General features: G+C 39.9%; 1 protein-coding gene across 4 annotated transcripts in view; it reads left to right on the forward strand.

Annotated features, from left to right (window-relative positions):
• The window catches only part of LOC128698666 (von Willebrand factor A domain-containing protein 5A), a 267,556-nt gene that overhangs the window by 97,105 nt on the left and 142,542 nt on the right, over positions 1-27,909 (forward strand). For all 4 annotated transcript variants that reach the window (XM_070104010.1, XM_070104012.1, XM_070104009.1 and 1 more), the window contains exons 8-11: positions 507-720; positions 15,769-15,895; positions 25,329-25,473; positions 26,138-26,332. In XM_070104010.1, coding sequence (XP_069960111.1) covers positions 507-720; positions 15,769-15,895; positions 25,329-25,473; positions 26,138-26,332 — 681 coding nt within the window. The remainder of the gene's footprint in view (positions 1-506; positions 721-15,768; positions 15,896-25,328; positions 25,474-26,137; positions 26,333-27,909) is intronic.

Raw genomic sequence — 27,909 nt, forward strand, 5'->3', positions numbered from 1 at the left:
CCTAAGTGTAAGTAGAAGTAGCAAGACATACCTGAAATCTTGCATGTTTATGAGATAGGCAAAAGACACCAGCAATCCTACCATCATGTAAAACAATTACAGGTTTTCGTTGTACATTCACTTGGCAGAACGGAAGTACCTCCCTGGGCAGTTGCTGTCTACCAACCTACTACCTAGGTTGTATAAAATTATGCCACAATATTTCAGTAGTGTAATAGCCAAAATGTGTAAAATAGACCTGTGTAATATAACAGTCTACTGTATGTTATTTTTGTTGCTGCATATTAGAAGTGCATTTGTTTTTTGTTTTTTTTTGTTGTTGCTGAATTTTAGAAGTGCACTTACGTTATTTTTTGTGGCTGTATATTAGAAGCGCATTTGTTTTTTTTGTTTTTTTCTGAATATTAGAAGATCATTTAAGCTATTTTTGTTGCTGCATATTAGGGTTGATGGATAGCATAAGTGAGAAATATCATATGTAAGGATGCTTGATATTGTTGTAACAGGTGACGCAGGATGGTGGCTTCAAGAGTGACCATGACTGGAGTCTCCTGATCTACTATGCTAATCCCTACAAGACTCACATAATCCGTGAAACTGGTGACCGCTCTACCACCGGACTAATGAAAGACGATCTCATCATGATCAATCTTTTTCCTGAGGTTCCATCTAATAGTTACTCCAACAAAAATGAGATCATTTTCATAATTGATCGTTCAGGTAAAAATTAAAAAATATTTTATGTATAATATTTTTAAGTTTATTTTTATTAAAATGAGAATCATTGGTTTGGCAAATAGTTGTTCAAAACACACATGAAAATTTTTTAAATTACTTTTTTGTTGGAGTGTGAAAATAGCATTCTGATTTTGTTTAATATATAGCATAGCCAAACTTTCCAAATATTAAGTAAGAAATTTGTGCACATGACAGAGGGAGGGAGAGGGTAAAGGAGGTTTTGTGTGCGAGGGGCTTGGACTTCCAGCAGGCGTGTGCGAGCGTGTTTGATAGGAGTGAATGGAGACGAATGGTTTTTAATACTTGACGTGCTGTTGAAGTGTGAGCAAAGTAACATTTATGAAGGGGTTCAGGGAAACCGGCAGGCCGGACTTGAGTCCTGGAGATGGGAAGTACAGTGCCTGCACTCTGAAGGAGGGGTGTTAATGTTGCAGTTTAAAAACTGTAGTGTAAAGCACCCTTCTGGCAAGACAGTGATGGAGTGAATGATGGTGAAAGTTTTTCTTTTTCGGGCCACATTGCCTTGGTGGGAATCGGCCAGTGTGATAATAAAAATAAATTACAGATATTGTAGAATCCTTAGCAATTGATGCCATTAAGTGATTTAACCCTTTGACTGTTTCCGACGTATAAATACGTCTTACGAGCCAATGTTTCTGACGTATTTATACGCACAAATTCTAGCGGCTTCAAATCGAACGCCAAAGGCCTGATAGGCCTACACGGGAGAGAATGGGTCTCAGTGGTCGGTGTGCACCCTGTGAAAAAAATCTGGGACCTAGCGGTGCATTGTGGGAACGCCATGTTGTCAGTCCATTTTCACCATGCCTCTCGGTAAGAAGTTCCTCACTCCTCGGCGGATTGGAGGTCTTTTGTTCCCAAGTGATAGCTCTAACAGCGATGAAAATGTCAGTGACAGTGAATTCAAGGGTTTTCAAGCGAGTGTTACCGAAAAAAGTGCCCAGGATAACGTAAATAGTGACGAAAACCCAGATGACCCACAACCTTCGACCTCTGGTGCTGTGCTGGCTTGTTCACGTTCACGTTCGCCTGTACCAGGACGAAAGAGGAAACTATTTGGTCGTGTACAACACCCTGATGATAGCAGTGATAGTGATAGTGATTTCAAGGTCATTGAAAGCAGTTCTAGTGACAGTGAGAGTGAATATTCCCCAGTGAAGCGCCAGTATGTACGACGTAGCATGCGGTCTGGTAGTGTTTCATATGTTGTTCCAAGGGGAAGGAGAAACTCTGGGAGCACATCCCGTGGCCCAACACCACGACCTGATAGTGAAGATGACGATATTGTAACGATGGGTATGAATGGTGACAGTGAGGGAGGAGGCAGTGGTGGTGATAGTGAGGGTGGCACGGCCCATGTGGCACCATCACCGGGCCACGCTACTAGCCACGCGGCTGACTCAGCAGAACAACCAGCCTCACCCTACCCCACACTGCCACAACCTGCACCACCACAACCTGCACAGCCACAACCACAGCCACAACCACGGTACAATATCCAGACCCCACCAGCAGACCGCATCTGGGATTGGCAGGATGGTGACGAGTTTGTTCCCAGTCCCCATGACTTTGATGAAACACAAAGTGGAATAAAGCCATCTTGTCCACTTGGGAACAATGCCAGTGAACTGGACTGCTTTGAGTTATTCTTCGATGAATCCCTGATGGACATCATTGTCAGGGAAACCAACACATACTGTGAATACACCATGGCAAATACAATTCTCTCACCAAAATCACGGCTACACAAGTGGAAGGAGACAACTGTGGCAGAGATGTACCTGTTTTTTGCCACAATAATGCTTATGCCACATGTGTATAAGCACACTGTCACCACATACTGGACAACAGATCGCCTGATTTCAACTCCAGGTTTTAGTGACATTATAGGTGTCAATCGTTTCCTGATACTGTTGCGTATGTTACACTTTTCAGACAAAACCAGGCCTGACAGAAGCGACAGGTTATATAAGATAAGAAATGTGTTTATGTACCTGAAACAAAAGTGCTGCATGTATTTTTATCCCTTCAGGAAGCTTGTTATTGATGAGTCCTTGATTTTATTCAAAGGAAGACTCTCATTCAAGCAATATATACCAAGCAAGAGGAAACGCTTTGGTATAAAGCTATTTGTACTGTGTGATTGCAGAAGTGGTCTTGTTTTAGATATTATTGTGTACACTGGCAGTAATACTTTGAGAGATACCATGAAGTTATTGGGTATCTCTGGTGATGTGGTTCGAACAATGATGGAACCATATCTTGGTAAGGGGCATATGTTATTTACTGATAACTGGTACACAAGCCCCTTACTCAGTGATTTCTTGCGAGTGAACTTGACAGACGTGTGTGGCACAGTGCGTGGTAATCGCAAACATATGCCAAGGTTCGACGCTGGCACTCGCAGAGGTGAGGTGCAAGCCTTTGCTGCCAATGACATCATGGCATTTCGGTGGCATGACAAACGTGATGTCACATTGTTGACATCAGTTCACACAAACGAAATGGTACCCAGTGGCAGGGACAACAGAGAGACCAATGAACCCATTCTAAAGCCTGCAGCTGTCATGGACTACAACCTCAATATGCGCTTAGTGGACAAATGTGACATGCAGATTGGGTTTGCAGACTGTGTACGCAAGAGTTATAAGTGGTATATCAAACTTTTTTTCCATCTTGTTGATATCTCTATGCTAAATGCTTATAACATATACAAGTTGAAGACCAACAAAACACCAAAATATGGTGAATTTTGCCTGTCAGTAATCAGACAAATAATTGCAAAGTACAAAGGAGCAACTCCTGCAATAGACCAGCGCCCACAGACGTCATCTCGTATGAGGCCTGGTGATCACTACCCCATACAACTGCCTCCTACTACTGCCAAGAAAAATGCTCAGAAGAGGTGTTATGTATGTATGCATACCACAAAACGCCCACAAACACGCAGAGACACTCGTTTTATGTGTGAGGAGTGTGAAGTGCCCCTCTGCATATACCCATGTTTCAAAGAGTTCCACAGGCTGCAGCAGTTCTAGGAACGTGTTTAGTGACTGTACATATGTATATATATTATGGAACAATAGTAATAAACATTGTTTTGTATTGTTTGTTTGTGTAAACAAAGTGTATACACAAACTAATAGTGATAAAGTTTGTTCTGTTATTGTGTTGTAAATAATGAGTGTATATTTGAACAATGCACCTTACATTGGTCTCACAGGCCACATAAGTTACCTGGAAAAGAAAAATATTGAAAAATGCAAGAAACCTTTGAATTAGAGTAAATAAAAGAATACCGGGTGGGCGGCAGTCGCCGCTGTTGCCGTACGCACGTCAATTTCTGCAAACTTTGCGGCTCTATATCTCGGTAAGTACTGATGGCAAAAAATTTTTTTTAGGCTTAAAACACTAGTAAAAATATTCCTAACATTTTCATAAGAAAAAATCATTTTTTTTTTTTTCGAATATTTGGCGACATAGAATGACAGTTTCAGAGAGGTGCCTGAAACAGTCAAAGGGTTAAGAAAGACAGGCGAGTAAACACTGGGACATTTACTAGAAAACTTCACTCCTGGGACCTTGATAACTTCTAACTAGAAGTGATCAAGGTCCCAGGACTGAAGTATTTTCTAATATATATGCCCTAGTGTTTGCTCAACTGAACACAACAGGAAAGGTTCTAGACAGTCCTGTCTAGACATGACCAAGTCCATTTTATTATCCTTATATATTCATGAAATGTATTGGTTAGGCAAAATTTATCACAAACATGACAGGTGTTTATTAAAGATTATAAAGGCACAAAACTGCAGCTGGAACGATACACAGATAACCCTCCCATAGGAGACTGAAACAAATGACATTTCTGACCGACTTGACTCATATCAAGTGTTTCTTGACAGTGTTGTTAGCCATGTGATGACCTGCCACTGGGAGTTTTCAGTCAACTGACTGAGGCCTTCAGCTGGCTTACCAGCTTACTCCTTTAACCCTTTCAGGGTTTCGGACGTACTAGTATGGCTTACTCACCAGGGTTTTTGATGTACTAGTACACCTAAATTCTAGCTTTCTCAAATCTAGTGAGAGAAAGCTGGTAGGCCTACATATGAAAGAATGGGTCTGTGTGGTCAGTGTGTGCAGTATAAAAAAAATCCTGCAACACAGTGCATAATGAGAAAAAACTTTGACCATGTTTTTGGATTAAAACAGCGAATTGGCACTGTATTTTTGTATGATATTTATTGTTGTATTCTAGTTTTCCTGGTCTCATTTTATAGAATGGAAGACATATTACAGAAATTGAGATGATTTTGACTGGTTTTACAATGAAAAGTACCTTGAAATTGAGCTCAAAGTAGCAGAAATGTTCGATTTTTACCAAAGCTCAAAAGTAAACAAATCATGCTACGCATCCAATACACATCAACTGGTGAGTCTAATATTCTTTCACAAGTGCGCTGATATTATTTATACCATTTCTACACTAATGGAGTAGTCTGCATAACAGTAAATCTTCTGTTTTTTGTGAGAATAAAAATTCAAAGTGGAAAGCAAAAGGATGTAAGAGGGGCCTGGGGATGTGACTAATGAACAGAGGAAATGTTATTTTAGTGCCAGGAATGTCTGTCTTGTTTATGTGGACCCTATTTGGAAACTGGCATCTTTTGAAATTTGTGTGAAATTGTCAAAATTGCTAATTCTGACCACTTTATTGGATAGTTGAAATCGGTAAATGGGTGGTTTCTTGTACTCCTTCGATAGAAAAAATGGAGTTCTAGCAAAATAGATATGATTTTTGTCGACTAGTACACTGGAATTGGCTGAAAATAGGGCTCAAAGTGGGCAAAATTGCCGATGTGTAAACATCGTCGAGATCGCTAACTTCGCGAGAGCATAATTCCGTAAGTTTTCCATCAAATTTCATACTTTTGGTGTCATTATGATGGGGAAAAGATTCTTTTTTTTTTTTTAGGGCCTGGCGATCCTGAAAGGGTTAAAAATGAAGATACTATTATTAAATGTATACTTTATGCAGTTCTCTATGCTGTATCCCCCTTTTTAGAGTTTCTTACTGTTACTTAATAAAGACTCTTGATCCAAAGAAATGTAGTTGCCCTTATATTTTTCAAATCAAACTTGATTTCCTCACTTTCCCAGCACACTGTGTGACTTCTGAATGATTAGTATTTCCCTGTAATGATAGTAGTAATAATCTACATTGTATTCTATTTCCATGATGTTGGTTGTCAACTAACAATTTTAATGTCCATTACTTCTTTCATGCATATCCTTACAAGCTTACCATGCATCCTCTCTTGATGTCCAGCAGTGCTGAGTGATCCACATAGGTTTAGTATACAGCAGATATGATAGAGGGCATAATATCAGCAGTTTAGGATTGTATATTAGTCCTCCTGAATGTGCATGTTTTTAGAGGAGGCAAGAGATACGTTTAATTATATTTATGGTGAGATTAAGAGGTAGATGGGGTACAAGGAGAGTGATGTGAAAATGAATAAATTAAAGGAGACAGGGTATAAGTGACTGTTATAATAATAATAATAATAATAATAATAATAATAATAATAATAATAATAATAATAAATGCAGTGTTTGTGTGCAGCAGAAGTTTGTGGGTATAGTAAGGTGGGTGTGGATGGGAAAAGGAGCAATTGGTAGAATGATGAAGTAAAGAGGGTGGGTGGTCAGGGAGAAAAAGTTAGCATGTGAGAGGTTTTTAGAATGTGGAAGTGAAATATGGAGAGCAGAGTATAAGGAGATAAGAGAAGTTAAGAGGGGTTCTGTGGCTCATTTGGCAGCACACACCACTCACATATTGGGTGTTCATGGTAGAAACATTGGGCAAGTTTCCTTACACCTGCTGTCCCTGTTTATCTAGCAATAACTAGGTACTTGGGTGTTAGTGGACTGTTGTGGGTGGCATTCAGGGGGGTGGTAGTATATCTTAAGATAGGGCTGGGCTTTTAAATGAGCTGAGGTAGGATAACAACTCTTAGCATTAAAAATGGATTTGTGTAAAAAAAAAGAGGGAATGGAAAAGGAAAACAAGTTAGAGAATGACTAAGGTTTTATCAATAAGTTTTGCTGAGAATAAGAAATCTGGAATGAGATTAATAAGTTGAGGAAGCCTAGAGAACAAATGTATTTAGCAGTTATAAACATAAGATGGGAGGTGGAGGCACTGGGAAGAAGGGAATAGTTTGAAGCACTGTTAAATGTTGAAGATGAGACTGATTTCATGCATTAGGCAGGGACATAAGAAATTTTAACTTAATTAAAAAAAAATATCATTTTACATTGAGTACTCTTGCTAACACTTACCAAGTATTAAACTTTATTTAATTAATATATGCAGGAGACAAAGAACCTTATCCATGGAAGCAAAAAGGCTAGTGTATCAAAATATAATGGTGCCAACATTTATATGGGTATGAAACATGGGTTGTGAATGTTGCATCAAGAAGAGGCTGGAGGCAGTGGACATGATACAACTATTGTAGACTTAGCTGACATTATTGGCATATTACATAGAAAGCCCCTGGTTATACAAAGCATTTGGACAACTTGGATTAATCTTGTTCCCCAGAATGTGACCCGGCTAACACCTGAGTACCTACTTGCTGCTAGGTGAACAGGGACAGCAGGTGTAAGAAAACATGCTCAGTGTTTCATGTGTGCTGAGAATCGGTCTCAGACCCTCAGTGTGTGTGTGAGCTGAGGATGCTCTTCTTTTATTCTCCTTCTAGGGACACATTCACTTTATTTTTTTTTTTTTTTTTTTTTATCAAGTCGGCTGTCTCCCACCAAGGCAGAGTGACCCAAAAAGAAAATACTACTTTCATCATCATTCAACACTTTCACCTCACTCACACATAATCACTGTTTTTGCAGAGGTGCTCAGAACACAACAATTTAGAAGCATATACAGTAGAACCTCTACTTGCGAGCGTGTCCATGTGCGAGTTTTTCCAAATACGAGCAGTCGATGGGTCGATTTTTTGCTTCCATACGCGAGCAAAATTTCCACAAGCAAGCAGACCTCAAGGCAGGTTCCTTGACACTGGTGAGGGGCTCTTGCTCTTGATCTCGGGAATTTATCTCATTTGTTTGTTGGACTATCTTATTGAAACTTGGGCAATGTATGATGGAAAGAGGCTTCTTAACGTACACCAAAAATGAAAGAAATCTAAGCATAAATAATGGAGTTCACTTCTCAGCAGTTAGCCACCCCTTAGCGGTAATTTCGTATGGTTTTATGGTTGTATTCTCGTATTTTTGGTCTCGTTTGATATGTATAATGATAATACGTATAGTATTATATTATGAGGAATCAAATTCAAAATGGGAATTGACACAGTTACTTTTTGCTGATGATACTGTGCTTATGGGAGATTCTAAAGAAAAATTACAAAGGCTAGTGGATGAGTTTGAGAATGTGTGTAAAGGTAGAAAGTTGAAAGTGAACATAGAAAAGAGTAAGGTGATGAGGGTATCAAATGGTTTAGATAAAGAAAAATTGGATATCAAATTGGGGAGGAGGAGTATGGAAGAAGTGAATGTTTTCAGATACTTGGGAGTTGACGTGTCGGCGGATGGATTTATGAAGGATGAGGTTAATCATAGAATTGATGAGGGAAAAAAGGTGAGTGGTGCGTTGAGGTATATGTGGAGTCAAAAAACGTTATCTATGGAGGCAAAGAAGGGAATGTATGAAAGTATAGTAGTACCAACACTCTTATAAGGATGTGAAGCTTGGGTGGTAAATGCAGCAGCAAGGAGACGGTTGGAGGCAGTGGAGATGTCCTGTCTAAGGGCAATGTGTGGTGTAAATATTATGCAGAAAATTCGGAGTGTGGAAATTAGGAGAAGGTGTGGAGTTGATAAAAGCATTAGTCAGAGGGCAGAAGAGGGGTTGTTGAGGTGGTTTGGTCATTTAGAGAGAATGGATCAAAGTAGAAGGACATGGAAAGCATATAAATCTATAGGGGAAGGAAGGAGGGGTAGGGGTCGTCCTCGAAAGGGTTGGAAAGAGGGGGTAAAGGAGGTTTTGTGGGCGAGGGGCTTGGATTTCCAGCAAGCGTGCATGAGCGTGTTAGATAGGAGTGAATGGAGACGAATGATACTTGGGACCTGACGATCTGTTGGAGTGTGAGCAGGGTAATATTTAGTGAAGGGATTCAGGGAAACCGGTTATTTTCATATAGTCGGACTTGAGTCCTGGAAATGGGAAGTACAATGCCTGCACTTTAAAGGAGGGGTTTTGGGATTTTGGCAGTTTGGAGGGATATGTTGTGTATCTTTATACATATATGCTTCTAAACTGTTGTATTCTGAGCACCTCTGCAAAAGCAGTGATAATGTGCGAGTGTGGTGAAAGTGTTGAATGATGATGAATGTATTTTCTTTTTGGGGATTTTCTTTCTTTTTTGGGTCACCCTGCCTCGGTGGGAGACGGCCGACTTTTTTAAAAAAAAAAAAAAAAAAAAACGTATAATAATACGTATAATAATAATAGTACAGTGGTCCCTCGTTTTTCGTAATTAATCCGTTCCTGGAGCCGTTACTATAAACAAAATTTACGATTTGCGAATCAATTTTCCCCATAAGAAATAATGTAAATACAATTAATCCGTTCCTGACACCCAGAAGTATTAAAACAAAAAAATTTTTTACATGAAATATACATGTAGTACATAAACAATACAATGGGAAATGATGAATGAAACATTAACAGCATAACACTTACCTTTATTGGAGATTCTTCTTAGTGTATGGGAGACTGGAGGAGGAGAGAGAGTGGATTGTTTACAGTTTGGAAGGGGAATCCCCTTCCAGCAACACCTCAGGTACCAATTGCTTCTCTGGGGTTGCTTCTCTTCTCTGTTTCTTAATGCCACTTGGACCACCTTGAGAGTCACTCTAGTCCTGTCTCGCAAAGTAACTGTGGAGAGAGCTCTGTTTCTGGCGTCTCTTTAACACTTCCCTAAAATGGCCCAAGACTTTGTCACTGTACATATTTCTCACCTTTACCACAGGCTTGGCACTAGGAGCTTTCTTTGGAGCAATGGTAGCTTATTTAGTACTTGCAAGCACTAAAATGAGTGGAATATTATGAAATATTTCGTAGGAGCACTTGAGGGGACCTTCACTCACTGGTAAACAATGCCAGACTGGCTGGGTAGGGAGGCCGCCCCGGCTCACACCGTGCGTACGCGTCCCGGACGAACTACTATTCGCGAGTCAACCTATGAAAAGCGACTCCATGTTTATACGAAAATACCCCTATGATTGGCGAAATTTACGATTGCCGAGAACTACGAAAAGCGAGGGACCTCTGTATAATAATATAATGCAATAATAATAATAATATAATATGTATAATAGCAATTATAATAGATGGCTTCGAAAGGCCGTCACTAGATGGCAGTGTTTACCACAACAAAGAGGGAGCGGTTGTGGCCGCCTCCACCTGTTACATAATGACATATTTTATTCATTCTAGAGTATATATCATGTTTCTATGTTATTTTTCTTGTTTTTTATGTCATATTAGATGAACTGTGATATATAAATAAGCCATATAGATGATATTAGCGAAATTATTCATGAAGTATTTTGCCCGGTCTCCAGACACTCTCGTCCACCGCCAACACCGCTCATACCACTACATGAATGACAAATTTTATTCATTCTAGGGTATATATCATGTTTCTATGATATTTATATTGTTATGTCATATTAGATGAACTGTGATAGATAAATAAGCCTGTAGATGATATTAGCTTAATTATTCATGAAGTATTTTGCCCGGTCTCCAGACAAACTCGTCCACCGCCGACACTGCCCATACCACCACATGAATGACATATTTTATTAATTTTAGAGTATATATCAGGTTTGTATGTTATTTATATTGTTTATTATGTCATATTAGATGAAGTGAGATAGATAAATAAACCGTAGAGTTGATATTAGCGAAATTATTGAAGTACAAAATTCCACTGGAATGGATTAATTGCATTTCAGTTAATTTAAATGAGGAAAATTGACTCTGCAAACGAGCAAATCTAGTTGCGAGCAAGGTCATGGAACGGATTAAACTGGCAAGTAGAGGTTCCACTGTACGTATAAAGATACACAACATGTCCCTCCAAACTGCTAATATCCCGAACCCCTCCTTTAGAGTGCAGGCATTGTACTTCCCATTCCCAGGACTCAAGTCCGGCTTTATAAAAATAACCGGTTTCCCTGAATCTCTTCACTAAATATTACCCTGCTCACACTCCAACAGATCTTCAGGTCCCAAATACCATTCGTCTCCACTCCTATCGAACATGCTCACGCACACCTGCTGGAAGTCCAAGCCCCTCGCCCACAAAACCTCCCTTACCCCTTCCTTCCAATCTTTTCGAGGACGACCCCTACCCCGCCTTCCTTACCCTACAGATTTTAACGCTCTCCATGTCATTTTACTTTGATCCATTCTCTCTAAATGAGCAAACCACCTCAACAACCCCTCTTCAGCCCTCTGACTAACACTTTTATTAACTCCACACCTTCTATAGCCATGAACCAGTAGATAGGTCTAACATAGTGTACTCACTATCGATAACGAGGTATGCCACGAAACATCTAAGGTGGCAAATTGCTTTAATTCCTACTACACATCTGTTGCATCAACACTAGTAAGTAAACTATCAGCTGCATCAAATACCTTTAACACAGACTCTGATAAGTTTCAAACATAATATACCAATAAAGGGGTAACCCCAAACAGTTGTCAACTAGTAAGTGTATCTCATGACTTCATTCAAAAAGAACTAAGCAGGTTAAACCCAACTAAGAGCACAGGCCCTGATAACATCCCGTCTAAGTTCCTAAAAGATGGTGCTTCTTAACTGTCAATCCCTATTGCTCTCATAATAAATCTATCAATCACCACTAATACCATTCCAGAGGGGTTCAAGGAGGCCAGAGTTACTCCTATCTTCAAGAAAAATAGTAGGTCTGATGTAAGCCACTATAGGCCTGTTAGTATACTCAGTATAATATCCAAAATTCTGGAGAGGGTGGTGTACTCTCAAGTAGTTAAGTACCTTAATGACAAAAACATTCCTCATAGCTATCAATCGGGCTTTAGAAGATCTTACTCAACCGACACCTCCCTAATTAATCTGATGGATTACATGAGAACTGAAATGTCAAAGGGGAACCTCATAGGTATGATAACCTTAGACCTGCAAAAGGCCTTCAATACTGTCAACCACAATATATTATGTAAGAAACTTCAAGCTATCGGTATAGGTTCTGTAGACTGGTTTAAGTCCTACCTTAGCAACAGGAGACAAATTGTCAAAATCAACAAAACGGAATCAGAACCCCTGCCGATAACATGTGGAGTTCCCCAAGGTAGTATTCTGGGTCCCTTATTATTATTATGTTATGTCAATGATATGCCTATCAGTGTCAAGTGCAAACTCCTACTGTATGCAGATGACAGTGCTCTGTTAGTGTAAAGACCCACAAGATATAGCTAATGTTTTAACACTGGAACTGGAGTCCTGCAGCAAATGGTTAGTAGACAACAAACTATCATTACACCTCGGGAAAACTGAAGCCATTCTCTTTGGCATGAAACATAAACTGAGAAGGGTAAATAATTTTAATGTCCAGTGTAATGGGGAGCCCATCACTTTGGTTTCATCAGTAAAATATCTGGGAATCCCCTTTGACCCCATGCATGTCAGGAGAATTGATAGGGAACAGTGTAGTAAAGAAAGCGAATGCCAGACTGAAGTTCCTGTATAGACAAGCACAGTGTCTACTGAGGCTCACAGGACCCTATGTCTAGCCCTTATACAATGCCATATGGATTATGCTTTCTCTTCATGGTACTCTGCCTTGACAAAAAAAAAACTGAAAGATAGACTGCAAATCACCCAGAACAAAATCGTAAATTGATCCTGGGTCTAGGTCCAAGAGAGCATGTAGGCCAGAATGAATTACAGCAGTTGGATATGCTGAATGTTGAAGACAGAGTAAAACAACTGAAGCTAAATCATGTTTATAAAATTGCTCACAAACAGTGTCCAGAATATCTTGCTGTCAATTTTGTCAAGGTTGGGAACCGCAGCAATCATAGTACTAGGGGGAGAGAGCACAACTTTGTAGTACCCACAGTCATTGGCCAGGCTTCAAACACCTTTTATTGTACAACAATAAAGGAATGGAACAGATTGCCTGCACATGTCAAAGCCAGTCATAGCATAAACCAGTTCAAGAAGAGTGCCAAAAGGTGTTTGATGAATGTAGCTACAGAAAGGGAGGGGAATAATTTTCTATTTTTTAGCCAATGCTTGTAAATTTTACCTTATTCCTAGTAATGACCCTCGAATTGTAGATAGTCGTAATGACCCTCGTGTAGTAGATAGTCTTTTTAGAATGATAATAAGATGTTATCTTCATTATAGAATAATAAGAAAATATTATAACCTTTATATTATAATAATAATAAGGTAAAAGGACCCCAATGGAAATGAGCCACTCTGACTTTTTTGAGTTCTACTAGGTTCTCTACACACATGCTGCTATGTATGATAATTCTATGTAACTGTATTTGTGTATACCTGAATAAACTTACTTACGTACTTATTCCTAATTTCCACACTCCGAATTTTCTGCATAATATTTACACCACACATTGCCCTTAGACAGGACAACTCCACTGCCTCCAACCACTTCCTCGCTGCAGCATTTACAACCCAAGCTTCACACCCATATAAGAGTGTTGGTACTACTATACTTTCATATATTCCCTTCTTTGCCTCCATAGATAACGTTTTTTGTCTCCACATACACCTCAGTGCACCACTCATTTACTTGTGATGAGTGGATAGAGGTTCAGACTTCTACCACTGTTATGAATGACCCATACATGTTTACCACTTTGCATCAAAATAATAACTCCAATATTTCATTTCAGTTTTTTAATTAAAAAAACTTGCTTTGGTCAGTTAGTTTACTTTCATATTGTGAAAAAAAACTAATAATGTTTTCATAATTTTTCTTGCTTTATGCCATCAATAAAATGTTGCTGAAGGGCTTTTCATCCAAGGAATAATAATAAAAATAATAGTTTATTTCATCATGATACAATGTAGAGATATGGGTGACATTCAGGTGTACATGCTGAAAACTCTGTTATACAGAGCATTTTGGGCAAACTTAACACTAAAAGGGGCAATAACTAATTGTTTGCTTATAAACTGGTGAGGTTTGAACCTGCTATCAGAGTCTCAAAACTCATGTTTGCTTATATGTACAGTCTGTAAGAGGTCATAATAAACTTGGGAATTACAAAAAGGGCAAACAAGCATATTAACTCATTACTTAAACCATTTGTCATATTTAATTGTTGTAATAAAAACAGGTTGGATTATGAATACAGGTAATGAGGATTCCACAATATATTTACTCATTTTGTAACATACTCATCATATTTAATAGTTGCGAATATTACAGATAATGAGAATAAGAATATATGGTTTTATATACTTGTGGTAATGAGAATATGAAAATACAGCGGTACCCCGAGTTGCAGCCATAATTCGTTCCAGAAGGCTGTTTGAGTGCTGTTACCGAATGAATTTGTTCCCATAAGGAATAATGTAAATTAGATTTGTCCGTTTCAGACCCCCAAAAATACACTTACAAAAGCACTTACAATAATAGTTGGGAGTTGTACAAAACTCGAGGTATCACTATAGTTTTATGTTTCTGGTTGAGTGAATTGTTTAGCATATTAACATATTCATCATATTTAGCTGTTGTTGGGATATACGTGTATTAGGCAGAAGTTTTTTTTTTTTTTTTTTTTTATGGCAAATTTTGAAGATGCTGGCAGAGAAAGAGAGGCTCTGGAGATTACTGGCAGGGAGTTCCACATTTTGGGTCCCTTTATGTACATAGAGTTTTTACAGAGGTTTAGCCAGACTCAGGGTCTCCCAGAGATTTTTGTGTCTGGTATTATGTCTATAGGTTCTGTTGCAACTATCAAGGAAGTACAGTGCAACCTCGGTTGTCGAGCTTAATTTGTTCCAGATGTTGATTTGACTACCAAAGCAATTTTTCCTATAAATAATAATGTAAATAGAATTAATCTGTTCCAGACCCTAAATGACAATACCATGGTACCCCAAGTTTCGGCCATAATTCGTTCCAGAAGGCTGTTCGAGTGCCGTTACCGAACGAATTTGTTCCCATAAGGAATAATGTAAATTAGGTTAGTCCATTTCAGCCCTCTAAAAATACACTTAAAAAAGCACATAAAATAATACACTTACATAATTGTTTGAGTTGGGAGCTGTACGAAACTTTGGGTACCACTGTATAATAACTTATTAAAAATGTACTTACTACTACATAAAATTGTTAAAATGAATACTAGAAGAAATGTGAACTGAAATACTGTACAGTAAATGAAAATTTAGTTGCCTCTTGCCTGTCAGAGGAGAGCTAATGGCATACTGGGAGCAGGAGATGGAGGAGAGGAGAGGGTATGTTACTGCTTGGAAGGAGAGTCACTTTCTATTAATGTCAACTGTGCTTCAGGTGTTGTTTCTCTTCTTTGTCTCTTTTTATCACTGATATCGTATTCTGGCACACTAGTTCTTTGTCTCACTAAAAACCTGTCCAGTGAGGTTTGTTTCAGGCTCTGTTTTAACACTTGTTTAAATTGAGACATTACTCTGTCATTGTACATGTTCGAGAGATGGATGGCTACTACTTTCTCTGGATGGTATTTTTCGGCAAACTCCTGCCTAGTCCTGAAAGTGTTGAATAATGATGAAAGTTTTTCTTTCCTTTTGGGTCACCCTGCCTTGTGAAATGACCGTGTTGAAAAAAAAAAATTAGCCTATTTATTATTAATTAATTGATCTTAGATTTATACCAACTTTTATATTAATTGAATATTATATATTGTAGGAAGCATGGAAGGAGAGAATATCCAGAGTGCTCGAGCAACACTGCTGCTCTTCCTCAAGAGTTTACCCATCGGCTGCTTCTTCAACATAGTCAGCTTTGGCAGTACTTTCTCTTGGCTTTTTTCTGAGTAAGTATAATTTTTTTTTTTTTTTTTTTTTTTTTTTTTTTTTTTTTTTTTTTTTTTTTTTTTTTTTTTACACAGGGTTTGACAAGGTTAGGTTGAGGATCCCTAGCTTTATTGACAAGCTATTTAAAGGTTAAGGAATCATAACTTTATTGACAAGCTAAGAGCTGTTACCTACATCAGCTCATTTGAAAGCATTTTTATTGTTATGAGACATACAAGTAGGAAACAGGATGAAGTTGGAGCCATCTGTGGGCCAGCATTTTCATCTGATCCACTGACTTTATCTCACTGACATCGTAATGCTGCACGAATGTGTTCCAGACTCGAGTCATTGTGGGGATAAATGATCTCAGATGAAGTGATGTTCTGGAGAAGGGTACAGCCAGAGTGAAGTTGCTGCTTTCTGCCAGTCTTGTGGTATAGAAGCTTGCTTCACGCTGTCCTCGAAATGGATCCATGTGTGGTACTTTTACAATATTGGCCTTCTACATAACAGTAAGGCCACTCGCATCCCTCCTGTGTTGAAGGCTCTGATAAAATGGCAGATCTATCCAGGATTGGTCCAGGCGAGAGATGAGACGTCTTGCCTTGTTCTCTACTCTGTCAAGCAGTTACAGATGAGAAGGGGGACAGGAGAACCAAGAAAGTGGAGCATACTCAAGGTATGAGCATACTTGTGCCTTGTACAAAATCTTGCAACCCCTATTGTCAAGCAGATGTGAGATACGGTGAAGTGCTGTAGGCTTCCTGGCTGCCTTGTTTGCAAGATTTACAACGTGTTTTTTCATGATCTGTTTGGAGTCAGATTTCACCCCAAGGATATCAACTTCTTCCCCAGGTGCCAACGCCCTCCCATTCATCCTTACTACTGCACCAGCATTGCCATCATGGTGCCTAGAGATCATATCATTTGTGTTTTCTCAGGTGCAAATGTCACTTGCCATCTATTTCCCCAAGCTGATATAGCTCTGAGCTGGTGATTGATGTAGCTTAGAGCAGCTGGCATTTCTTCTCTTGGATAAGTGAATGTCAGTGTACAGTCGTCTGCATATGCATGAAATTCTGGGATGAGATGAAGGTCATTGAAGTTGACATTCCATAACAATGGTCCCAGAACACTTCCTTGTGGAACACTTGCCCCAATAGGATGTCTTGCTGATTCTGTTCCATTGAGAACTACCCTTAGAGATCTACCATGAAGGTAATCACTGAGGAGACATAGCATAGAGCCTGCAGTTCCCAGAGCTTGCAGTTTTGCTAAGAGGCCCTGGTGCCACACCCGGTCGAAAGCATCAGCCATGTCCAGTGCTACCACACAGCTGACTTTGGATTCATCCAGTGACTGGTCCCACTTAGTAGAGAGGTTTAAAAACAGATCAGCAGCAGAGTAACCTTTCCTGAAGCCATATTGACGGTCACAAAGTAGTGAGTGGTAGTCAAAAAACTCGGTCATTTCTCTTGAGATTATTGTCTCGCGGAGCTTGCCAGTGATTGACAGGAGTGACACTGGTCTGTAGTTGCTGATTTCTGCTCTGCTTTTCTTTTCGTGAACAGGGACTACATTTGCCTCTTTCCACAGAGAAGGCCATTTACACTGTACTAGGCAGTGCTGAAAGATGCGAGTTAGAGATGCTGGTAGCTGGTCTGCACATCTCGGCAATCTTGGGCTCAGCTTGTCTGGGCCCACAGCTTTTTCTTGGTCAAGCGATTTAAGAAGGAAATGCACCTCTTCCTGCCTTATTGTCACCACTGACAGTTTTGACACAGTTCTTGCAGCTATCCAAGGAGGGTCCCTTGCTGGATCAGGAACTTGCATTTTTGTAGCAAAGTGTTCTGCAAAGAGATTGCTTTCTCTTGACTACTAGTAGAGGTGGTCCCATCCTGTCGATTTAGAGGTGGAATGAGTTCATCAGGCAAATAACCTTGTCTGTCCTTGACCAGGGACCACCAGGTTTTGGAGCCTACCCTACCTGATGCTAGCTTTCTTCTTGTGTCCATCTCCCATTTAGTGATGGCCCACTTTTGAATGTCACCCATATGCCTACAGGCTTGCCTGTGCAAGTTCCTGTTATAGGTGGTAGGATGTCTCTTATACCTTCGCCATGCCTTGTACTTAGCGGTAGCAGCCTCTCTACAACGAAAGCCAAACCAAGGCTGATCTGTAGGCTTCGTCACGTATTGCCGGTGAGGAATGTGTTCTTGCTGTAGATTAATGATGTGTCCAGTGAAGGCTTTCACTTGGTTGTCAACATCTCCTTGGAGAAAAGCATTCCAATTGGTGGTGGCAAGAGCAAAGGGCTAGCCAATTACCTCTTTCCCATAGCCAGGTTGTGCGTGTGGACTCCTCACCTCGTTCTTTTGGGATCTTAAGTGTCGTAAAAACAGCCTTGTGGTCAGATGATCCAACGTAGCTGAGGGGTTGACAAGTGACTATACCTTCTGCTAGTTCACTCACTATTGGGTCAAGGGAGGAGCCAGAGATGTGAGTAGAGAAATCAGCAAAGTTTCTCATGTCAATACTGCAAGAAGGTCATCAAAGTCCCTCTGTATAAGGTGTTAGTTGAGGTCACCAACAATTATGACATGTTGACAGTTGTGTTGTAGCAGAAGGGAGTCCACATTTTCCATTAGGAAGTTGATGGGGTCTGCATGTTGCCACTGAGGTCTGTACATTGCACATGCTAGTACAGAGGTACCAGTGTTTATGCATAGCTTGAAGAACATCATTTCAAAATGAGTAGGGATGGGAACATCAATGTGCTGGGCATGTACACTTTTAGAGAAGCACACAGCAACACCTCCTCCTTGTCCTTGCCTGTCTCTTCTCATCCATGAGGTGTAGCCAGCAATTCTTGCAAAATTTTATGGAGTCCTGTCGTCAAAAAGTGTTTCAACAGCTATCATGTTGGGACATCGAGGGTTCACAAAATTGTGTGAGAGCTCTCCAACATTAGTAATGAAACCTTTAATGTTAGCCGACAGGATGCTGATTGACTGGCTCCTCATGATGTGGTCAGCTTGAGGTGGTGGGTGTGTAAGGCATGTAAGGTGCCTGTCCTCGAGAGAAGTAGGGCACTGAGGCAGCTGCAAGGATGTAGGTCTGTGGTCTTGTATAAGGCACAGTACCACCTGCTGGGCTGAGATAGGAGTAGCTGAGTGGGTGACGTGTGAATGTGTTCACCACTTCAGAGATCCTGCTGGTTTGTTCCGAGAACAGGTCTCTAAACAAGTGGTCCTGTCTATCAAGTTCCTTTTTCTTCTGACACTGGTCTTCCTGATGTCCTTTCTTGTGGCAGTAATTGCACCTGGTATCTCACAGGCAGTTGTTGGTGGTGTGCCCCTTCCGGTGACAGCAAGAGCACTGCCTAGGTGCTGACTTGTCCGCAGGTTCTGCCTCTGGGACTGTGTTGGTGGAAGGTGAGACAGCTGTGGATGTCTTCCTCCTCCACGTCCTCTTCCACGTCCTCTACCACATCCTCTACCATGCCCCTGTGCAGTTCTGACAGATGTGTCCCTGCTGTTCGTACTTTGGTGCAGTAGGTGTTGAGGTGTAGTTATAGTGCCCTGATTATTAACTACACCAATGAAGCACTGCTGCCAGATGGTGGAATAATGTCGGCAGGTGTGCTGACAGGTGTAGGATCAGAAATGGTATGTGCACTGTCTAGTTTACTGGCAGGTGCTGAAGCAGAGATGTCAGGTGTAGGAGAATTAACAGATCCAAGGCTTACTTCATTGCTGGAAAGAGGATCTGTTCCCTCTGTGGTGGTCAGAGGAATTGTGTTAGGATTCCCAAAGGTAGTGTTTTGAACTCTGTCAATCTGTGGGACCTTAGCGATGACAGAATTCCACCAGTTATTTACCCCTGTGTTAGGTTCAGTGTGGGAATTCCAGTCTTTGTCAGTAGTGTCACCATCAGCTGAGCAGCTTACGTCACTTGATGTAGGCTTGCACTGACTTTCTGCAATAGCTTGAAGGCTATCTAATGATTTGAGGAGCTCATGAAGTGCTTCCCTGTGATGGATTATCTTGGCTGCGACTTTACAACACAGCCCATGAGGGCAGTCTTGATCTTTGGATACGAGATTCTTGATCCCCTAACCTTCACGAATGTGGAGGGAGATCTGTACATTTTTTTATGTGTTGGACATGGGTGCTGAATTTCAGGTTACTGTTAAGGTATAGGCCCAGGAATTTGCCCTCATTTTGTTTAGCAAAATGTTCAGTTCTGCAGCACTTGCTCTGTTACCAAACATAATATAGAAGATTTTGTCAGTATTAAGCGTAAGTTTGTTGGCAGTCATCCGGGTTGATATTTTTACTAGCTCTTCATAAGCAGTGGTGTTGAGGGAGGCAAGATTTGGGTGGGAGATGACACAAGTCATGTAGTCAGCAAAGAGAATAGGCTTAAGGTGTTGAGATACATTAGGAAGATCATTGATGTATAAAAGGAAGAGCAGGGGACCGTGCTACTTCTTTCAGGAAACTGGCCGTATTCCACCGTTAACCCATGCTTCACGCCTATATAAGAGTTTTGGAACCATTGTACTCTTACATTCCCCTCTTTGCCTCCATGGATAATGTTCTTAGTTTCCACAAATGCCTCAATGCATCAGCCATCTTTTTTCCCTGTCATCATTTCTGTGGTTTACCTCATCTTTCATATACCCATCTGCTGACAAGTCCACTCTGAAATATCTGAACACTTTCACTTCCTATTTACTCCCTTCCTCCAATCTAATATCCAGTCTCTCATTATGTAACTTATTTGTTACCCTCATCACCTTGCTCTTTCCTATGTTCACTTTCAACTTCCTTTATACACACTCCCAAATTCGTCCACTAACCTTTACTTTTTTTTTCAGTCCCTCAAAAAAGCATGGTGTCATTGCCAAAAAGCAACTGTTACAAACCTCATTTTTTATCAGGTTGCACATATTTTAATCTCACATCTCTCCATAACTCCCTAGCATTAATTTCTTTTACAACTGTATCTATAAATATGTTAAACAGCCATGGTGACATGCTTCACAATCTAAAGCCTACTTTTACTGGAAAATAATCTCCCTTTCTCCTACATACCCTAACCTGAGCCTCACTATCTTCATAACTCTTAACAGCATTTAGTAACCTACCACCTATCCCATACACTTGCAACATCTGCCACATTGCTCCCCTATCCATCCTATCATATGCCTTTTCTAAATCCATGAAAGCAATGAAAACTTCCCTACCTTTATCTAAGTATTGTTCAGTTATATGCTTCAGTGTAAACATTTGGTTTACACACCCCTTACGCTTCCTCAAGCCTCCTTGTTCATCTGTGATCCTGCTTTCCGTCTTACTCTTAATTATTTCAATAATAACCCTACGATACACTTTACCTGATATACTCAATAGGCTTTTTGTTTTTTATTAACACATCAGCTGTTTCCCACTTAGGCAGGGTGACCCCAAAAAAGAAGAAACACTTTCATCATCACTCCATCATTGTCTTGCCAGGGGCATGTCAACACCCCTCCTTCAGAGTGCAGGCACTGTACTACCCACCTCCAGGACTCAAATCTGGCTATCTGGTTTCCCTAAATCCCTCATAAATGTTACTTTGCTCACACCCCAACAACACATCAAGTCATAAAAGCCATTTGTCTCCACTCCTATCTAACATGCTCATGCACGCTTGGTGGAAGTCCAAGCCCCTCACACACAAAACCTTTACCCTCTCCCTCCAACCTTTCCTAAGCCGACCTCTACCCCGCCTTCTTTGCACTACAGATTTAGATGCCCTCCAAGTCATTCTATTTTGTTTCCACCTCTCTTAATGTCCAAACCACCTCAACAACCTCTCTTCAGCCCTCTGGATAATACTTTTAGAAAGGCTGCACTTCCTTCTAATATCCAAACTACTGATTCTCTGCATAATATTCTATCTCCTCTTATTTCATTTAACCTGCTAGCATAATACAATTGTTTAGATATACTTATTAGATTGCTAAGTACTGATGTATAGTTTTTGGTTTGTTCTTTAGTTATTAAGCCCATTCTACATTATTTTTCATATGTTTCTTATCAGAGGACTTAAGGAAGCTATCTGTTAGCTATGGGCTACTTAGTCTCTTTACTCTGATCTGCTTAGTTTTAATAGGACAATGTCTATTGTAATGGCTTTGTACATTTTGCAGAAATCTTCTTTCTTTCAATGTACCAGCCTTATCCCACCAAGGCAGGGTGGCCCAAAAGGAAAAACGAAAGTTTCTCCTTTTAAATTTAGTAATATATACAGGAGAAGGGGTTACTAGCCCCTTGCTCCCGGCATTTTAGTCGCCTCTTACGACACGCATGGCTTACGGAGGAAGACTTCTGTTCCACTTCCCCATGGAGATAAAAGGAAATAAACAAGAACAAAAACTAGAAAGACAATAGAAGAAAACTCAGAGGGGTATGTATATTCGTACGTGCTTGTACATGTATGTGTAGTGTGACCTAAGTGTAAGTAGAAGTAGCAAGATGTACCTGAAATCTTGCATGTTTATGAGACAGAAAAAAGGACACCAGCAATCCTACCATCATGTAAAACAATTACTGTACAGGCTTTTGTTTTACACTCACTTGGCAGGACGGTAGTACCTCCCTGGGTGGTTGCTGTCTACCAACCTACTACCTAGATTTTGCAGAAATATTTTCACTTATTCATCAGTGACCTTGTCATCAGTAAACTGTGTCGGTCAGTGTAACTTACTGCTGTAGTGAAGTTATTTAATGATGTCTTATCATGGAGATGAAATGATATTCTACTATTTTCAAGTGGTAGTTTACATATTTTGGTTATGAGGAAAGTGAGATAGTGATCAATGGTATTGTCTGTGACCATCCCTGCTTTGAAAGGATCCAATATATTGGTCCAGATGTGATCAATTGTGGTTGCATTTGTCTGGGTTATTCATGTTGGCTTAGTTACAGCTAGTATTACCTTTGAACCTTGTGCATCTATCATAACTTTGGGGCCTAGTCCCTGGACCTATTATGTACCTCTGTAACCTGTAAATACCTTTGCAACTTGTCATGATTGTGGCCAGATCTACCTGGAGTTCATTACCTTTGTAACTTGCTCTGCTATCAAAACTTTGGGGCCCAGTCCCTGGACCCATTATGTACCTGTGTAATCTTTTGACTACCACCCACACCATGGGTATGGGATGCATAATAAACATATTAAACCAAATAACTGGTATGAGCAATGAATTATTCATACTGTTAATGAAGTCAGTTACTTGAAGGTCCTTGGCTTGACTAGAGGTATTGTTCAAATTACCAGCAAGTACATTTTTTTGCTCGTTAGTTACAGTAGACCACCGTTTAACACGGTAGTTACATTCCTGAAAATGCCATGTTAGTTAAAACTGTGTTAGACAAACTGGAGAACTTATGGTAAAAATGGAGTTACATTCCTGGGAGCCCCAAAAAAGCAAAACAACTGTTTTTTTAGACAAACAAATTTTACAAATATAAAAGTGAATATGTAATTGTAGTTCATTGTCATGATATATTACTACTTAAGACCACAAATGCAATAGAAATAATAGTATTTCTTACCTTAAATTGTGGGTGCTGGTGTTTGTGGATGATTGTGAAGAGAGTGGATATGGATGGTGTGGCCCTACTGGGCTGAGGTGGATGGTTGTTGGTTGTCAGCAGAAGAGGATGGTAGAGGTTCTGGTACTAAAGTCGATGGTTGTATTGGAGTGTGTATAAATTCTGTAGTGGATCTCTGGGCTCTTTTACCCTGCAGTACATTGTACAGCTGATGGTAAGGCATCATCAGCTGGTCTAGACCCTGTTTCCAAGCACTGCTTCTTGATTTGTCGGGGTCCTCTTCAGTGAAAAAGTCTGCAACTTTACCAGTAATATAGAACTGCTAACATAACTGCTGCACTGTTAACTGTTTTTTTTCAGGTTCTTCTTCATCTTCTGTTACGTGGCTCCCTTGTATCTGTGCATCAAGCTCTGGACTCCTGTCTTCATCATCATCATCTTTTAAGAGCTCATTCACGCCTTCTTCATTCATATCTTCAAAAACCATCACCTGGTAATCTCCTTGCCAGCTGAATAATTTCCTGAACTTGACTCTCAAGCAAGGGAAAACTAGTGAAAGAATTAACTACAGAAGGCCATAACTTTCCTCAGCCTGCATAGCTGATGGCATCTGCAGTGTTAAATTTATTCCAGAAGCTTGGTACTGCCAGGTTGGAGTCAGAGTCCATTGATGCATTGGTTGGAATCAGAGTCCATTGACAGTCCTACACACGTATGAACCGGCTGGGACAAGGGTGGTGGGAGTGGTGGTGGGTAGTGGGGGTGGCGGGGGATGGTGGTAGGTCTCCCCCGTTGATTCAGTGGTCTAACCCACAGCCAAGCAGAGTGTATCCTGCAGACAATGCTCCAAATTTTTTCCCCTCCCACAAACTGAACCATGTTAAGTTAATTTTGCAACGTGTTATACAAAAATATGCCGCAATTTTTCAGTAGTGCTATAACTAAAATTTGGCAAACAACACCGTGTTAAACGACGGTCTACTGTATTAGGTTATTTAAGTTATCACTAAAGGTTGGGATATTAGTATGAGATAGCCTGTAGACTGCTCCAACTTCAGTAAGAGTCTTAAGGTTTTTGATTGAAAAGTTAGCAAATATATATTTGCCATATTCATCACTGATGCATGTAGTTGCTACATATTAGTTCATTAGAGTAGTAGCTGGCAAACCCTCCTTCCATTTCATCAGACCTGTAGTTGTGAATGGCTGTGTATCCAGGTAAGGCAAAGATGTCTGCTGTGTCATGTTTAAGTCAGGTTTCATTGAAAATAATAAAGGAGATGTTAGTATTTAAAGAATCTGAGTGCTAGGAGATAATCATAGGGCTCACTCAGGTATGTAACATTGTAGCTGATTATTGTTATATTCCTGGTGTTGCTGAGAACAGCTTTTGTTTGACATGCTGTGTAGTATACACTTACTTTCAGAAAAGTATTGATTACTATTTTGATTTGATAGGCAGTTTAAATTGGGGTCACTGTCAGCATTCATGAACAATGAAGTGGGATTAGGAAAGTGATGGATAAGGTAAAGGTATCTGTAGTTAAACTTTAGTGATATGAGCAGTGGAGTGAGAAAAGAATACCGTATGTAATTGTAATTTATTGAATGATTTGGTAACAGAGTTGTGGATGAGTGGAACAAACTCTCGAGTAGCATCACTGAAGCAAAAACCTTGTGTAGCTTTAAAAGTAAGTTAGACAAATACATGAGTGGAGGTGAGTTGGACCTGCCTAGCATGGGCCAGCTGGCCTGCTGTAGTGCTTCTTCTTTCTTATGTTCTTCCTATATTGGTAAAATGTATTAATGAAATGTATGGAAATATTTATTTATTTTTCAGTGGAAGTCGTGAATACAACAAAGAGAGTTTAGCAGAAGCTTGTGAGCTGCAGAAAAGTTTAGGTGCTGACATGGGAGGAACAGAGATTCTTCGTCCATTTCAGAGCATTTACTCAAAACCTCCTCAACCTGGATATTCAAGACAAGTAAATTTGAACAAATTATGTTAATTCTGGATTGTTAGTAACCTTGTATTAGCTGTTACAGCCAAGTGGTACAGCATATTATTGTTTGGGTCTTCAAGTGTTCTCTCTAGGTATTCATGCCTGGGATAACATACAACTTTCAGTTTCTAGGTATCTGTTTACTGTTAGGTGAACAGAGGAAGCAGGTGTAGGAAAACTTGCCAGTATGTTTTGCCATGCTCAGGATTTGAACTTGGGTCCTTTTGGTTATGAGTTGAATCCTCTCCTACTGAACCACAAAACAATTGAGACTAAGAAAAACCATATTAATAGAATTTCTGCTTACACTAATTTACACAACCTTAACTCTGGTATTAGGTTGCACTTTGGTATCAGAGTGCAGTCAAAACTAGTAGGTAAGTCAGCACATAGTGGTGGAGGCTCGATCCTCTGTCCTTTATGTATGAGATAGACGTTGTACTCCCACTGCCAGGTTCCTTGTATCAGAGTGCAAATCATTAAATAGTCTTCCCTATCACTATTTATTCAACCTTTCTGCATAACTTGTCTGCTGATAAATTAATATGCATTATACAATTTTATATTAATTTGAATTACCATATTTTCCATTGTTCACAAAGCTTTCATATGCAGTTTTTGGAATTGATCTTGAATTTCTCTGCAGATTCTCTTGATATCTGATGGCGAGGTGTGGAACGTAAATGAGGTGACTCAACTGGTGGGACGCCATGTTCACGAAACTCGGGTGTTTGCTGTGGGTATTGGTCACGGAGCTTCCACAGCTCTCATAAAAGGAGTGGCCAGGGCTGGTAAAGGATATTCAGAAATGGTTATGCAACAAGACAAACTTCAACATAAAGTAAATTGTTCTCTTGTATCTTGAGTATAGTATAAAAAGGTTGTATAAAGCAAAACCTTAATTTAAAGTTGATGTATTTTCTCTAAATAAAGCTCTATCAAGTCAATGATATGATAAAGCTTTATTTTTTAACACTCTAGCTGTCTCCCACTGAGGCAGGGTGACCCAAAAAGAAATTCTTTCACCATCATTCACACTATTACTGTCTTGCTAGAGGAGCACAGATATGACAGTAAAGCTTTATATACAACATAAACTTTTCTGTAAATAAAGGTTTGCTCTACACACAGTGTCATTTACCATAATTATTGGCAAGTCTTGTCATCCAATATATAGCTTCTGAGTTGTACAACATGGCAATCCAAGCTGAAGTTTTCCTAATCACTGTCACATACCACAATATATTTATCTTTTTTTTTACTACACTGGCTTTCTCCTACTGAGGTACAGTGACTAAAAGAAGAGGAAAGACTTCCCCATTATTCTTTTAGTCACTGTCTTGTCAGAAACGTGTTGACATCACAGCCTGGGTGACACTTCCAACTGTAACATCCTCTCCACTCCTTCGGAGTACAGGAACTGTACCTTCCACCTCCAGGATTCAAGTCTAGCTAACCAGTTCCATGATTCCCTTTATAAATGCTACCTTGTTCACACTCCAACAGCATGTCAAGTCATGAAAACCACTTGCTTCCATGCCTGTTGGATGTCCAAGTCTTTTGACATACAAAACCTTTTTGTTTTATCCTCCTTCCTCAAACCTTTCCAAGGATGACCCCTAGAGATTTTTTTTAATTAATGTATTGGCCATTTCCCACCAAGGCAGGGTGACCTGAAAAAGAAGAAATATTTTCATCGTCATTCACTCCATCACTGTCTTGCCAGAGGCACGCTTACACAACAGTTATAAAACTGCAACTTACTAACACCCCTCCTTCAGAGATTTACACAATCTAAATCATTCTGTTTTACTCCACTCTCTCTAAATGCCCCAACCACCTTAATAACCTCTCCTAAGCTCACTGATAATACTTATAGTAACCTCACACCGAATCTCCAGACCGTGAATTCTGTTTATAATATTCATACCATACATTGCCCTCAGACATGACATCTCTATTGCCTAAAGCATCCTCCTTGCTACATTTAAAATCCATGCTTCACACCCATGGAAGAGTGTTGGTACCATGATACTCTAGGTCATTACCATTTTTGGCTCCATGGATATTGTTGGCAGATCCACTCTTAAATATACGAACACTTTCACTTCCTCCGTACTCCATCCTTCCGATCTGACACCCAGTCTTTCATTACCAATCTTTGTAATTTCTTCTAGTCTCCAGTTTACCAAGTTGCAGTAAGAACATGTGTGAAACATCACCTTCCTTTTTAATCCTTTGACCGTCGCAACCCCAAATCCTGAAGTGTCTCCTGGTGTAAAATATTTGGGGGGGAGGGGGGAATTTCTTGTGAAATTATAAAGAATCTTTTCCTGGTGATAATGATACCAAAAGTACGAAATTTGATGGAAAACTTAAGGAATTATGCTCTCGCAAAGTTATCGACCAGCAACATTT

The sequence above is a fragment of the Cherax quadricarinatus genome, chromosome 88, assembly GCF_038502225.1.
Source record: "Cherax quadricarinatus isolate ZL_2023a chromosome 88, ASM3850222v1, whole genome shotgun sequence".
NCBI classification, from domain to species: Eukaryota; Metazoa; Arthropoda; class Malacostraca; order Decapoda; family Parastacidae; genus Cherax; species Cherax quadricarinatus.